Source organism: Lytechinus variegatus, chromosome 4 (assembly GCF_018143015.1).
Source record: "Lytechinus variegatus isolate NC3 chromosome 4, Lvar_3.0, whole genome shotgun sequence".
NCBI lineage: Eukaryota > Metazoa > Echinodermata > Echinoidea > Temnopleuroida > Toxopneustidae > Lytechinus > Lytechinus variegatus.
In genome coordinates, this window is record NC_054743.1 from 42,558,812 (window position 1) to 42,574,191 (window position 15,380).

Below are 15,380 nucleotides of genomic sequence, written 5' to 3' on the forward strand. Positions count from 1 at the left end.
CTCGCTGTGATTTCGTTTTTCTGTTTTCAAAGACCGAACCACGATGCTGATTTCAGTTTTCGCTCTGCGCTGATCGGAAAGGAAAAACTAATTATCCATTAGTAACGCTCCTGGGGTGGTATTCTGGAACTCTGTCATAACTTTTGTCATAAATTTTGTCATTTCTCTCCGAGATGTGACACCGCTATGATTGTCACAAATCGGTATTCTGAACATTGTCTTTTCCCTGTCATATCTCTCAAAGTTCCCACCCATCTTTTCGGAAGCAAACCAATCAAAATCATCGTTAGTTCCCAGTTGGAGCCCTTCTAGCCAATAGGAAAGCCCCGTGGCAGGTATCCCCAAAACAGTTGCTGGCATCGCGCAACTACGCGTATATTGATGTGCTTAATTACAAAGAGAGACAGGGAGCTGTGAAGGATTTTAGAGAAGTAGAAAAGTAAGGAAAACAGAGAAAAAAGGAGGAATAAATATGTAGGGCCTAACTAATTGTAGCATGAAAAAATAATTTTGAAAATTGTCATGGAAGATGAGTGAAACTTATACCACAATCTAATCTAAATAATATAATTATTTGCTTGACATTCAGTCGGCAGGGTATCGGATATTTGGTACTAAAAGATATGACAAAATTTATGACTGCTACCCCCTGTCATAACTTTTGTCATATCTTTTGCTTGTATAAAAGGATTACGCGCATTTAAAGCCGCGTATTTTTGCTGCGCGCTAAAGAGAAAAGACAAAATTTATGACAATTTTTTGTGACAAAAGTTATGACATCCACCAGAATACCGATTTTGTCATATCTCTGAGATAACATAAAATATGGAGAAAAGACAATGTTCAGAATACCGCCCCAGATTACTGAACAGCCGTGGTTGCAGGACGGAATCAGACGTGGTCGTGGTCGGTACTGAACAGACGTAGTTGCGGTACAGATTCAGACGTCAGTGGTTGCAGTACGGAATTGGACGTGCATGGTTGCTGTACTGAACAGACCTGGTTGCAATACAGAATCAGACGTGCATGGTTGCAGTACGGAATTCAGACGTGGTTGCAGTACGGAGCAGACGTGGTTGCTGTACTGAACTGACGTGGTAACTGGTCTAAAGCAGACTACGGAGGAAGACCATGGGTATGGTCGTGGGAACACGACTACAGAGAAACCCATACCTATGGTCGAGAAAGCTTAACTACAGGAATCTGATGCATATGGTCGTGAGAGCTTAACTACAGGAATCTGATGCATATGGTCGTAAGAGCTTAACTACAGGAATCAGATGCATATGGTCGAGAGAGCTTAACTACACAAGCTAGATGCATTGATGAGATGTTGGTGCTGACAACAAAGCATGTAGCCGTCAGGAGGTTTTGCCTAGTGGTGGTACTGACAGGATCGAGGCGTGTGCAAGTGTCAACTGCGGCAGTATATCTCTGCCAAACGGATCCGCGACTAAAAGTTTGAAAATCGACATGCAAAACACTCGCCGGCTGCAGGCATCCTGACAAGAGCGAGCTGCCGGCGGACCGGACCAACCCTCTCCGCCGCTGATTCCGTCATAATATTATACTATTTACTAGATATTTCTTGTAAACTCGTGGCAGGTGTGATTCATAATATAAGCATATACTCCACAAATAGGAACTCGCATTTGAAACCCCACACTGCGCTTTGTGTAAAATAGTCATTCCTAATGTTTTGGGACAGAGAAACAAAATTCTGAAAGCATTTCCTGCAGACTTGCTGTCGGACAAGACAAGTTGTATGTATGGTATTTTCCTTGATTTTGATTCCAACTTCTTCTTGGAATGTTTCCAATAATATCACCGATAGCATTATCACTACCATTACTAACACGGCCACCACTACCACCATCAACATCATCATCATCGTAACCCATTCCCTCATCATCAATAACAACGAAAAATAAGATCACAATGAAGAAAATATCTTCCGATACATACTAATGGTTGAAATTCCACATGACTGCATCGTAGAGGAAATCAGGACAATCAAGATAAATACCGCCGATATTCTCTAAATGAAATCATTTTGACAGCTGGTTCAATTGTTGTTCGAAAGAAGTAAGAGTAAATTACCTGACTATAGTGAAACAAAACAGAAAAAACATTCGTATTTAAATCACGTCACCCGAAGGAAGGGATGTAGGCACGATTTAATCCACGTGAGTAAGACGTGGGGCTCCTGGAGGGAAATTACAAACTAGTCGTCATTTGCTTTGCGTTTGAGCAAAACGACTGATCTACAAATAATATTGAGGCCTTTACGAAATGAAAAGAAAGTAAGAAGAATATGAGAAAATAATGAGAAAGATACGTCTAGAACCACAATAACATGGAAAATGCTTTACCATACACCCTTACAAAAAAAGCAAAAACAAATAAAAAATAGTAATAATACCTAGTTGGATTTGGTGTACTTCTTCCCTGAATTTCGACAAGTATTGGATTGAATTATAACAGGTATTAATGTTCCGTTTTTGTATTTGAAAAATTGTGAAACTAATTTTTGCGATTGAAATAAAACAAGTGTAATGGATTTAAATATTCAGCGTACATAGTGTCATGATGTTTATGAAACGTGCAGTTGCATAACAACCGCCTTTTCCTTTTGTATAGAATGTGTGATTTCAACTTTATTCTTTTCATCATTAATCATCCGATTAGTTCAAATAAAAAAAGAAAAAAGGAACATATAAAAGTGCATTTCCCCTGGGCATCACCTTACAAAAAGTAAAGATGACTCTGATCAACCACAATTATGGAAAGCATGCAACGACAATATCTAAATGCGTGTTTGTTTAAATTGCTGTGCAACTTTAGTGATTACTCATACATTCATATGCGTCTTAGTAATGCAGCGCCAGCGGGCCTCCATCATGTTGAACATTGAGCGAATTTCTGGTAGGAAAAATTATGACAGTGATGCATTTCCATATGGTTGAGGTTGATCGAATCAATCGCAAATCTTTTTAAGACGGGGCCAATGTAGTATCAGTTTGTGCGATGATACAAGCAGCATAATAACAATAATAATAATAATTATACTTGCTTATATAGCGCTTAATACTTACTTTGTCAGAAGTCTAAGTGCTCTACAGTATATGCAGCACAATTACCCTGGCTTTAGCAGTGCAGCTGTTACGCGCACTGCGTTTCAAGGAATAAATTTCTGCCAGGTACCCTTTTACCTCACCTGGGTTGAGTGCAGCAAATTGTGGATCAATTTCTTGCTGAAGGAAATTACGCCTCCAAAGTTTGCAACATTAATTGAAAAAAGTCCGTCTTTCTTGTTTAAATCTCTTGTAACATACACGTCTCTACATGCACATGTCTGTCTAAAAACAGAGTTATATTTCAAACGTTTATATTACATTCTACAGAACAAATTAATTTGTGTTATATTTTGGTGGTAGTTATCATCCTCTTGTGAATCGGCCCCCCATAAAGCACGCATATACCCACACACCCATGTGAATTAATAACTGAAGACTAAATGCTCTTGTCAGTTAAACAATATGTACGTGCATACTTTGAAAATAAGTAAACTATGCAAAATAAATTCCCAATGCATTTTATTGAAACACGCTTGTGTGATATAATATTTTATTTGACTAATACAGATCCACGCTATGACATGACTATTTTGTTTCATTAGCGATAACATAACACAATATTTACTTTAATGTCACAAGCTCTATGTACCTATCTTTTAAAAAATACTTTTGGGAAAATAACCACAAGGCCACAATAAAATAAAATATGTGCAATACAAAGTTCGTACATGAATGACGTTTTATTGCTTTTCATTAAAGCCGACGCCTAGCATATTTATCTTTATTCTGTTCGTTTTTTCAATAAATAGTCCCAAAGATTAACTATTTCGGTAATGAACAATATCATTATTATTATTATTTATACAGGCTACCTGAAAATTGACTCGTCATTAAAAGGGAGCAATACACTTTTTCTCATTTTTTATATTTAAATCGTTTTGTTAATGTATCTATATTATATCGTTTCGATTCATATTTCATTTTGATAATTGTCTATTGTAGTGTTACTATATCCTTTGAATATACCTCAAATTTGGTCAACTGTATGATTGTAAATTCGAAAAATTGAAAGTGGAAAATAAAACAATTGATTTGAAAATAATTAATGATAACCCCATTCCCGAAACAGTCATCACGATTCTAACTTCTATAACAAAAAAATAAGGTGTCCAGTGGATTTCTTTAGGCGGTTCAGGTTTTCCCTCAAACTAAGAGGGGTTGTGGACTTGTTGAACTGTTGAAGAAATGAAATGATGCATATGCCCATGCGCGACATTGATATGAAAATTAACCCCTTTATGGAAAATCTTATCATGGGTAATTTACGGCGCACCATACATTAGTTGTTCTTTCTTGTATCTATTTCACGAGTTATTCTTGGAAATTCAACTCAAATGTCCTTCGGGATATCCGAAAAACGAAAATACTACATGGTTTTCTATCAAAAATAGTCAAATAATCTGCAGGGAAAATATCATTTTGTTAGAACAAAGGTACTTTGAATGAAAGAAAAAATAAGCAATTCTTTTTTTTATATTTCTGTAAAAAGTACATTACTGTTTTTAATCCGACCTCTGTTCTGAAAAAGTAGAATCGATAATATTTCATATCCAATTATCTTTACTTATGTCGTACAAATAAGGGACAAGCATGTCTATTTCTAAGGATATTTTAAAAGCATCCCGTTGAGCATGTTGTATGATATAGTTCATATATTTTCTAATTTCCTTGCTATCATGGGTTTTGTCCCTAAAGTAACAATTTATCGATTACTATAGAATGCTTTAGGTGCACAAAAGGGCTGGTCTGCGGTCCTCATTACTTGCCCCCGCCCTCTCTCTCTCCATTTCTTTCTGCTTATTTATATTTTTTGTTTTCTGTCAATTTGTTTTTGGCTTTTGTCAATTGTATAAAAGAGATCATTATCATATGAAATTCCATTGATTTTTATTCCAAAATTTTCTACAAAGACTTCTGGGTTGTTCGTTGTCATGAAGGGCATTCGACAGTACATTTCCTATTTCGTGAATCCGTCCTGCGTTTAGGAAGCGAAAGCCTCATATCATGCATATCATGCATATTGTAAATCGTGCCAATCACCAGTCAAGAACCAAGTTGACGACCCGTACATACTCATCATCGGGAGGTGGGTGGCGTCGAGAGCTACAAAGGTATTCCTTGAGTCCCGGTTGGTTTGAGAAGTGGACAATGTACTTCTGTTGGAGAACAAAACAAAAGGAAAGAGAGAGAAAAAACAAAAACAGCAGGTGGAAATAGGCATGTTCATAACACATAACTCACATACATGTAAAGAGTAATAATCAGTTGAATCTCTTGGACTTCCTTTTGACGCTGTTAGCGTACACCTTAGGAAGCGTTTCATGAAGGGAGTCGACAGATATTTTTATCGGACAAAGCTTGTGTTATCCGATAGTTATGTACATGTACCATAGCAACAGTGCTGCTCGGCTAATCCAAATCAAGGAAAATTATCAGATCCGATATGTTGTTGGACAAAGCATGGGTCCTACTAACCAATGGATAAAGAATGCTATCATGAACTTCACACTACATCTTCTTTCCCATCAATGGTGAATTCCACGGAGAACTATAACATACGTTCATCTATACCTCAAAGTATATAAGAAGGATATCCAAAATTTGTTACGATGGTTTATGGCAGGGTTATGGTAAATTGATGCAATTAGCTGCTATGCAACTGGGTCATCGGCATTCATGGCACTCATGGGTAATAACAAATTCTGGGTGTCCTGGACAATTCCGCCACCCCCTGAAAAGGGACATTTTCATAAACTTAGTTTTGATTTGTTTGCCTTTGGATCCTTATGCTTTTTAGACCCAAGTAAAAAAACATTATTTTCTGTCTAGATCTACACAATATTAAGATAGACGCTTAGCTCTCGAAAAAACTCAAATATATATACTTCCCTTTGCAGTTTTGAAAAGAGATGTCTATGATGTCTCGGACAACTTCGTCAAGCTACTGAATGTCTCAATGAAAATATAAGTTTCTGACAACTTTTTTTGCCAAATACCGACTGTATCACAGGAAGGGGACTGCTTACTGTGTCAGATACTTCAATTTTTCTTGGGGAGGGATTAACAGTTACCTACCTGGAGATTAGGGAAGTCATCTAGTAAGGGCTTGATTCTCGGGATCTCGTTCACGTAGCTCAGGCCATCGAAAAACATAAAGTCTGCCATGGTGAGAGAATCTCCGACAAGGAACCCTGATTTGCTTTCGCCAAGAATCTAAATGAAAGTCATGAAAAAAGGGGTAATAGCAGTATTTTTGTATCCAGTGTTTTATTAAACTGAGTCATTCCGGATTCATCGCACTGTGCTGATATTTATGAATACATATGGATGGGTGATAAGTTTTCTTTTTTTAAGCTTTAATAGTCGTGCGGTCCAGAGGTTAGATCATTGGACTCATAACTGCAAGGTCGTGAGTTCAAATCCTCACTCTCCCATTTTATATTGTCTCCACGTTTATCAAAAGGACCGAGGGTAATATCTGTCGTGTATAGCGTCAGACGCTGTGACTGAGAAGCCTAGACGTAAAATGTTTTATGGGTGATTGTTTATATACCAGCTTGGCGTTTATCAGCAAAAATGCAGTTTTTCCAGGTTCCTACGGGAGTTACTGTACCATAAACAAAAACAGAAGATGCAATTTGCACTTCATCATGTGGTTTGTCCCGGATTGGAATACTAGTATTTTATTTGAAACACGAATTCAATGAGCTAGATTGGAGAAAAAATCAAGAGTAATGACAGACGGAGTAGACAAGTTGCTGCGATGGCCCATATGATTTTTTCATTACATTTGCAATTTTCACAAATGTTTAATTTAATTCATTTGATGTTATTATATTACAATGTTTGTACATCCATGCCGACGTGCACAATTTTCTGTAAATATCTGTGTTAAAGCCAGTGAAGGAAATGTTCCAATTTACATAGATTGAAACATTATTGAATTGATTTTTTCTCTTTACTTTAAAGTCTTCACACCTTATGTGGGTTTGCATGCAGTCCTCATATGTTTCATTTGCATATTTCATGGCCAAGATCAAATGATATGAGGGGGTTGGTCATTCTCATCGCTTTCTAATCGAACTTTATCCCCCGACCCTTCTCCTAACACCGCGATCTCTCTCACATCAACCCACACCCGCACAATCACCCTCAAACGCACACACACAAGCACTCACAAGCACGAACGCATCCCTTTCATGACACGCTGTGAAGTAGGAGGCGAAATTGCCAATTCGCCTACTACCAACTCGTCCACCCACCATACAGCCTACTTTCATTTAGTCTGATGCTACTCCGTCCAACATTTCGTCAACAACCATTTGGTCCATCCATCACTTCGTCTAATCACCATTTTGTATATTCTTTTCGTCTCATAACCACTTGGTCTAATATCCATTTCATTTTCATTCAGTTTACTCAATGAACACTTAGTCCAAAATGTCTACGGAATAAATGGCTTTTGGACGACCAACTGGTTATTAGAAGAAATGATGAGTGGACGAACTGTCAACTAACCGAAGTGGATAGTGGACGAACCGACGGTAGATCGACTGATACTAGAAAAGTTGGCAATTGGACGAAATAGGAGAAGCCGAATTGGAAATGAACGGAATGATATTATGATTTACCTTTTCGAAGACGGGGAAGTATCTGTTCTTGCATTGTTTTACAGCTCCTTGGAGCATTGTTTCCTGTTCTTCTCGAGTTTTCTGGAATTGGGCGGCAGAAAATCCCGATCTTAGCATATCTCTGGCTCCCATGGATAACATATCAACTCTACAGAACATAATTGTAAAATGTAAATAAGTAGAAATGGAAGAAGGAAAGAGAGAAGCAAAGAAAGAGAGGGAGAGAGATTTGCAACATTAATAGTGGCTGCTGATGATTAGGCCATATTCTTCAAAATTAAAAACAAAATAGTTCAATTTAAATTGCTAGAAAATGAATTCTATTATTTTTCTTCAACATCCTTTCTTTAAAGGTGCACTTAACCTAATATTCGCTAAATGTGGATTCCTTTGCATGTTCAGATCTTGGTACCGCATTTGTATAAGCATGGACCTACAAGAGAGTTCCATGGTGTGGGCAAAATTCACCTAGCTGGATGCTCTGTTCCTGGAACGCAGTATGCGGCGCTCTTCACATCTTAAACTTTTTCAAAACATTTCATTACCTTTCGTAAGCAGAATCTTTGTCGTCACTAAATAACGCTCGTTTTTTATGTTGGCATTTTCATTTTTTGGGGAAGTACATGGATACAACACTTAATGGTTTAACTTACATATCACTTGAAAAAAACACAAAATGAAAATGATTACAAAGAAAACAAGTTTTTTTTTATTATATGTCACGTGATTGATGACTTTTTTATCCCTCTACAGTGATACGTTCGAGGGAAGCCACTTCCTTTTCAAAGATGCACAACATGATTGTCCAAGAAAACTCGTAAAGCCGGTTTAACTTTCATCGTTGGGCAATATCTGTGCGTACACAATAATGGATGTCGCTATTATTATTGTGAGGGTGAATCATTGTCTCAAATAATGGTTTCTAATGAGATATATCGGAATGTTGTGTAATGAAGGTGATAAATGCTGCATCTTTAAATTGAAAATGGCCACCATAGGCACTTATCGCATAGTATAAAATTTGGGTGGAGACAAATAATGTTTACAAAATGACAGCCATTCTTAATATTGAAATATATTTCATGATTTTCATGGGTGATTTGCATATTTTGGCGGCCATATTGGATTTTGCCAATTTGCAGAAAATGCTCAAGGTTACACGAGTGGCATCATCCAGATTCGTTATCATATCTATCGTTAATTGTTCCTTTTTTCATCTGCTTTCACATCCAACGTGGTAGTCTAATGGTGATCGGTAAAACCAAACAACAGTTGCTTTTACGACAAAAATAATTATTTGTAGATAAATCTTCAACTAAACTGCGCAAAATTAATGTTCAATAAAAAATTAACAACATTTAGCAGTTCTAGACTTTCTACCAGCAATTTCTCCAAGATTTAAAGCAAACATTAGGTCTATTTGGTTAAATTTTGAATTCAAATTTTCATTGTCGCAAAATTTACACTAGGTGAGAGGATGTATTCCCTGTATGGGCCATCCTCTCACCACCCAAATTTTTTCATCAACAACTCTCCTTTTTCCAGCCACCAAAAGTAAGAAACATAATAGTCTGAATAAGATCAAAACATTAACCAGTACATTACAATCCTGCCACTGTGCCTTCAACAAACAATTATGTAGTGAATCTAATTAATTTGTTAACATGTTGTTTTATTGTCATGTAGACAAACTCATTAGTAATTTCAATAAAACCATCATGTTTTCTCATTTTCCACATTAATTAACTAATAACACAATGACCCATTGTTTTATAACAATTTCATTCTTTCCTATTCCAGATATCACCATGCTAGCCTACTACCTAGAGCTTCAAACCACTACCCCTCTCTAAAAAACGGCCATTATCAACCACAATACAATCCATGAAATAAGCACAATTTCAACACAAAACAAAACCAAAAAGCCTGTGTATCCATTGGCATCTTTTATGATTGATAAGATATCCACGCATAAAGGATTTGGACGTGTTCAAAACCATCACCCCCACCCCATGTGCGCCACAAATTCTACACTCTACACATACTATAATAGCCCCCTTTCAGCTCACCAAACGCAACATATGTTATTCATATCTGGTTCCGAAATGCACTGGTTATGCCAATTCAAGCGTTAAACGAATAAGTTTTAATTTTATTTCATTAGACAAATGTCAGTCAAGCTCTTTATACATGTACCAATGTTACGTAATTGCGACCAGTTTACTCTTTTATTCAAATGAACTTATCTTCTAATGCCTACATTTCTTCTCCCTCTTCTCCATCTACTGTATGTTTCTTTTATACTCTTAACTTTCTTATTTATATGCAATTTCATATGATGTCATTACAGTACGTAACTTGTTATTTATTTGCATCTGGCGACCCCAACTAAAGCTCTGCTTTTCGGGTTTTCGCCTCCTTCAATATTGTGTCGAAATATATACTGTATTCGTTACTATGTCAAATATTATTTTGTATCTGTTTGAAGGAAATAAACGTGATTTTCAATCAATGCGTCATACTCAGACGTGTCTTTTGTTTCTTCACATATTTGTTTCTTCTTCCATTGCGCTTTATAAATCATTTAATCTTAATTTAAGGTTAAGAAAATACTACACTGTTTTAGAGTGAAATAAAAACATGGAAAAGGAAAAAAGGTGAATGTCAACGTGAATCAGAGGAAGTAACAACAGCTATTGTTTCAATCAAACTAGACGAGGAAACTGATTCACCTCGGTAAACATGTTGACATCTGGAACAGTGTGTGTTTCGTAGACAGAACATTATGTTAAGTTGCGAATGGTTTATTCATGAGTAAATGTGGATCTTAAACCATCATTTATAAAAAAAGTGCATCTGTATGTATACTTCATTTGACTATAGGGGGTGCTGGTTTGAATGAAACAAATCGCTTCGCTACAAAATGAAAGTAATTACATGTATTGATAAATTCATGATCATGATGATTTCCCCAGATTCCCAAGGGTGCTGCTTATGGTGAATAATACACGCAGCGTCCCCGCTTCCAAGGGGCCAAGAGGACACATTGAAATTTGAACTTGTTGAATAAACATCTTTATTTCAAGATGATAACACTCAAAATGTTTAATATCCTGTGTACTTGACTATTCTTATTTCCACTTGGCGTTTATCGAATACCTTTCCTTTAATTTTGTCTTCTTTCAGAGAGAAAAAATACACTGCATACCGTACTATTATTATTTTACAAATGACAAATACTATACAAACCGTTTCAACTGGTCTCTACATGCACTTCTTCCATTACTCTTTTGTTACATTATTGTCTGAATTATCTTTGATTCTAAAATGGTGGAGTCGTCCTAATACGTAAGTTAACATATAATTCATCAGTGTGATTATCATTTCTAACATCATCATTATCACCACCACATCCAGTAGCGGACCGTGAACCGGAGGAGACAAAGCATGGGGGGCACTGCATTGTCTGTGAACAATGCTGTGCCCCCAATGCTTTGTCTCCTCCGGGTCAAGGTCCGCCACTGACCACATCATCATCGTCGTCGTCGTCATTACCATCAGCACGATCATCAGCACCTTCATCATCGTCATCACCGTCATAAACCACCACCGTCATCACCGTCATTACCATCATCACATGGACCTGGCCACGGAGGATTATCTACTGTTACTTGGGGTGCTGTGACAATGCTCAGCACCCCCAGTAACAATATATTAATCCTCCGTGGACAGGTTCCTGCATCATCACCACCATCATCAATCTTCTCCGTCATCTTTATCATCATCATCACCATCATCATCGTCCCTATCACCACCACCACCACTTCCACCAACGCCATTACCATAACATGCTCATCATGGGAAAGTGGATGGCGTCGAGTGTAACAAATGCCTACTTGACTTGGTCCTCTGGGGATTTGGCTTTGAAGTTGTATTTCCTACAGACATATCGGAGCACAGGTTCACTCCCTATAACGTTCTCTCCATCAATCTCTAGCAGGGGAACTTGCTTGAACATCAGTTTACCATCTGGACATGGATGACATTAACAACGCCAAAGTCCAAATAATTAACGTGAAGTTCCTCATTTTATTACCAATGTAGTTTTCATAAACAAACAATCTCCCGGTGTATTGAGACTTATGCAATGCGAGACTAAGGGTGGTGGGCTGTAGAGCCCTAATACCTTGGAAGCAAAAATGGAAATGTTACCATGGTTGTAATCCTTTATGGAATGGGTCCCTGTTAATTGGTCCATTAACGCCAATTCGTCTAATTATCAACTCGTTTACTATCATAAATCCTCAACTATCCGCACGGTCTCATTGTCATTTCGTCCACTCATCATTTCGTCTAAAAACCAGTTGGTCCAGTAGCAATTTAGTTCATTAATCATTTGGTCTAATTGGAAAAGTTTTAACTGGGCCAAATAAATGAAAAGAAAATGGGTAATAGACTAATTGGATATAAGGCGAAATTGCCATCGATGAACTGGTGATTAGTCGAAGTGATAATTGTACCAAAATGTTATCGGACCAAATATGATTGTTACACGAAATGTTGATGGAATGGCATTAGCATAAATGAAGTTAGACCATGTGATGAGTGGACGAGTTGGCATTAGACGAATCGGCAGTTTACCTTGTTATTCTATTTTGTTTTACCTATCATTGGGAAAAAAATTATTTGATCTTATAACCCTACTTTGTATAGTTGAAGGTCGCTGTGTCGTGAGTGCTATAAGCCTATTCTTTATAACAATATAATCAAATGGAAAAAAATAAAACTTCAAAATAAAAGGAAACCCCCTCAAGACACAAGATGTTTATTTTGGATACTGGAATAAAACTGATCAACATAACCTCTAATCAAATATGTTATTTTATCTGCAGTGTCATAGGAATGAGTGAAATGTGGCAGAACCTTTAGAGAAACAATTCAAATTTTATTTTCAGTACCGTAAGTACGGCACCAATGGTCTCATAATTATGATCCATTAAAAATCATTTTTTTTTACCTGCAATGAGCTGTAGGAATTCTTCCCTGGTTTGTAAGTAGACTTCATCATACTAAATTAAAAAAAATACAGAAAGAAAATACGAATTTGGCACCTATTTTTGCATCATAAATAATGTATATCGGTGCACTTGATCATAATTATGAGGTAAGTTGTCTTATACATCACTTTATTTCCAATCTGCACATTAAAGAAATACAGTATACACCCAGGACACTTCGCTATAATGAGAAAATGCAGGGCAATAAAATGTTCTCTAAGTTTTGGTAAATAAAAGATGATACATTTTAAAGACTGAAATCTAAATAAAATAAGATATCACAAACACATTTTTTTTTACATGTTGGGGAAAAGCTTCCTTCAAAATGTATAAATTAAAGAAAAGAAGAACCATATCGAGCCTATTGAAATAGTCCAGTTCTGTTTTTTGATAGTGTTTTCTATGGTTATTTTTAAGTGTGTTCATTGAAGTATACCAAATATAAGATAACATATGCATTGACATATTAACGCACCTTGCCCATCCCATACTACGTATTGAAAGTGTTTTTACTCTCCTTTGGAAGCCCCCACCCCCAATTTTATTGCCGCCATTGGTTGCAGTGATCTGCAGTCTAATTCATGTATACCAAATCTTTAAACTGGTTATAATGTGACCTTTCCCCTCAAAGCTTGCTCTCATATTATCTATATCACTTTCGTCATGCCTTCTATATCTCAGCTTGTAAACAAACACTCCCATCTACAAAAGCTGCAGTTATAATTTCAAATATACATGTATTAAAACCCGGGGGGTGTTTCACAAAGATTTAAGTATGACTTAGAGTCGCACTTGAATACCGACTTGCGCACGGTATGAAAGGCTTGACCGCATTGGTCAGATCGTGTCATGAGGACGCGCACTAATGCGTATCTATCAATAAGATCGCGCGTTGCATATCATGTATGCGTCGGCATTTAAGTGCAACTCTAAGTCATACTTAAATCTTTGTGAAACACCCCCCAGGTCTCTAAAATTCAATCAAGACGATAATCATAAGACAGACAATTGATATTTTATTGACATGTTTGAGCACATAAATATTAAATAGAATTCTTGTACATTCATGCACCATATTCTAACTACATTCCTCAATCATGAACGATTATGCATGCTCGCTTTGCACCGCGTATGCGGGTAAGGAGTGTTTAATGTAATTCCATCTGAAAATCAATCAAACGAAATCGAATAAGAAAATAGAAAAAACAAACTTACTTCTATTCTTGCTGCATTCAAAGCAAGGCGAGTAACTTCGGCCAACCCTCGACCTGCCAAATAGGTAAAACATGGCCTATCATTCGACATGTTTCCTTTTTTTTGCGTTCCTCGTTTGACATTCAAATACGATCTTACCTTGTCAACTTGTGGTAGAGTACACGTGGGTTTTAATTTTGTCAAGGCATCGAAGCAACTCTCTCTCTCTCTCTCTGGTGACGTCACGACAGTCCAACCATCATCAGGATATTGACACCGATGCAATGTAAATAGAGAATATCGACTTCGACCTATTCAATGTTTAACTTGCCTGCGAAGACCTAGGTCTACGTACCACCAGTCTCATATGATAAATGGTGGTTGGGGTTGGACCGAGACGGGGGTTGGGGGAGGGGCTGCGTCCTTTTGTAAATTTGTGCAATTTCCCAATAGCCCTGGTCTGTGTATATTCCGAATCACTACTAGATTACAGTCTTGGTTTTGTATGCCATAAACCCTTATGATCTAGAGGAAACCAAAAAAAGTTTATTTCGTTGGATAACATCTTACATCCCAATTATTTCTTTATTTCACATTTTAATATCAGGAGCCTCAACAAAAATTTTGACCTATTCGTCGACAAACTTGAATTCAGAGACGCTGTTATTGGTATTTGTAAAACATGGCTAAACGACTCATCAACATTCCCTCTGTTTGATTCTTGTCATTCCGGGGGGGGGGGGGGTGGCATTATGGCCCCCCTTTAGATCTCAGCCTCGGATTGCGCGATCATGACGAAAATTTGCAAGATGGTAGAGAATGACGTAATCTACGCAGTTGCATTGGTAAATTTCACTGAATTTATTTTTTTATTAAATATGAATTAATTATGCTAATTTATTCATGAAATCATACTTTTTGCTCTGATTCACTATATATAGCTCCTAGAATGCTATTTTTTGGTGATAATATTCTTTAGAGCATTCCCAACAATTGTGAATTAAAAAAATTATGGTAACAAGACCGATATCTTATGTATTTTATTGTTTTTTATGGATATCGTTCCAGACTAAATTCTGGTCATAAACAAGGCAAAATCAAGTTAATTATGTTTAATCAGTAAAAGTAGAAATAATGATACATTTATGATTTTTGGCTAAATACATAATTTGCATTGGATTTGTACAAGAAATCACGTTTTTGAGCAATTTTGGGTCTGACATGCACTTAAATAATGTTCCGTTATGTCGTAACCGCGTACCAGGGCATCACAAAGTTGGTCTCAAAATATGCAAGAGACTTGAAAGTAAAAAGTCAGCGAGCGGCGAGGTAAAAAAAAAATGCGCAGCGGACCTATCGCA

The 15,380-nt window shown here is 36.9% G+C and overlaps 1 protein-coding gene across 1 annotated transcript; it reads right to left on the reverse strand.

Moving 5' to 3' along the window:
- Positions 1-5,159: 5,159 nt before the first annotated feature.
- On the reverse strand, positions 5,160-14,335 carry LOC121412698 (glutathione S-transferase alpha-4-like). The gene is made up of 6 exons (XM_041605475.1): positions 14,041-14,335; positions 12,786-12,837; positions 11,665-11,797; positions 7,769-7,916; positions 6,213-6,350; positions 5,160-5,293 (listed from the first exon to the last, which is right to left on the reverse strand). The coding sequence occupies exons 1-6, from the start codon at positions 14,128-14,130 to the stop codon at positions 5,174-5,176; spliced, it is 681 nt and encodes a 226-aa protein (XP_041461409.1). The 5' UTR covers positions 14,131-14,335; the 3' UTR covers positions 5,160-5,173.
- Between the last annotated feature and the right edge of the window lie 1,045 nt (positions 14,336-15,380).

Excerpts from the sequence above, each read along its gene's own strand:
- LOC121412698 (XM_041605475.1), bottom strand. The coding sequence starts at position 14,130 with ATGTCGAATGATAGGCCATGTTTTACCTATTTGGCAGGTCGAGGGTTG. Across the intron at positions 11,798-12,785 it reads ATTCCTACAGCTCATTGCAG|ATGGTAAACTGATGTTCAAG; the intron begins GTAAAAAAAAAT and ends ATCCATGTCCAG. Across the intron at positions 7,917-11,664 it reads TCCCCAGAGGACCAAGTCAA|AGTTGATATGTTATCCATGG; the intron begins GTAGGCATTTGT and ends TATGTTCTGTAG.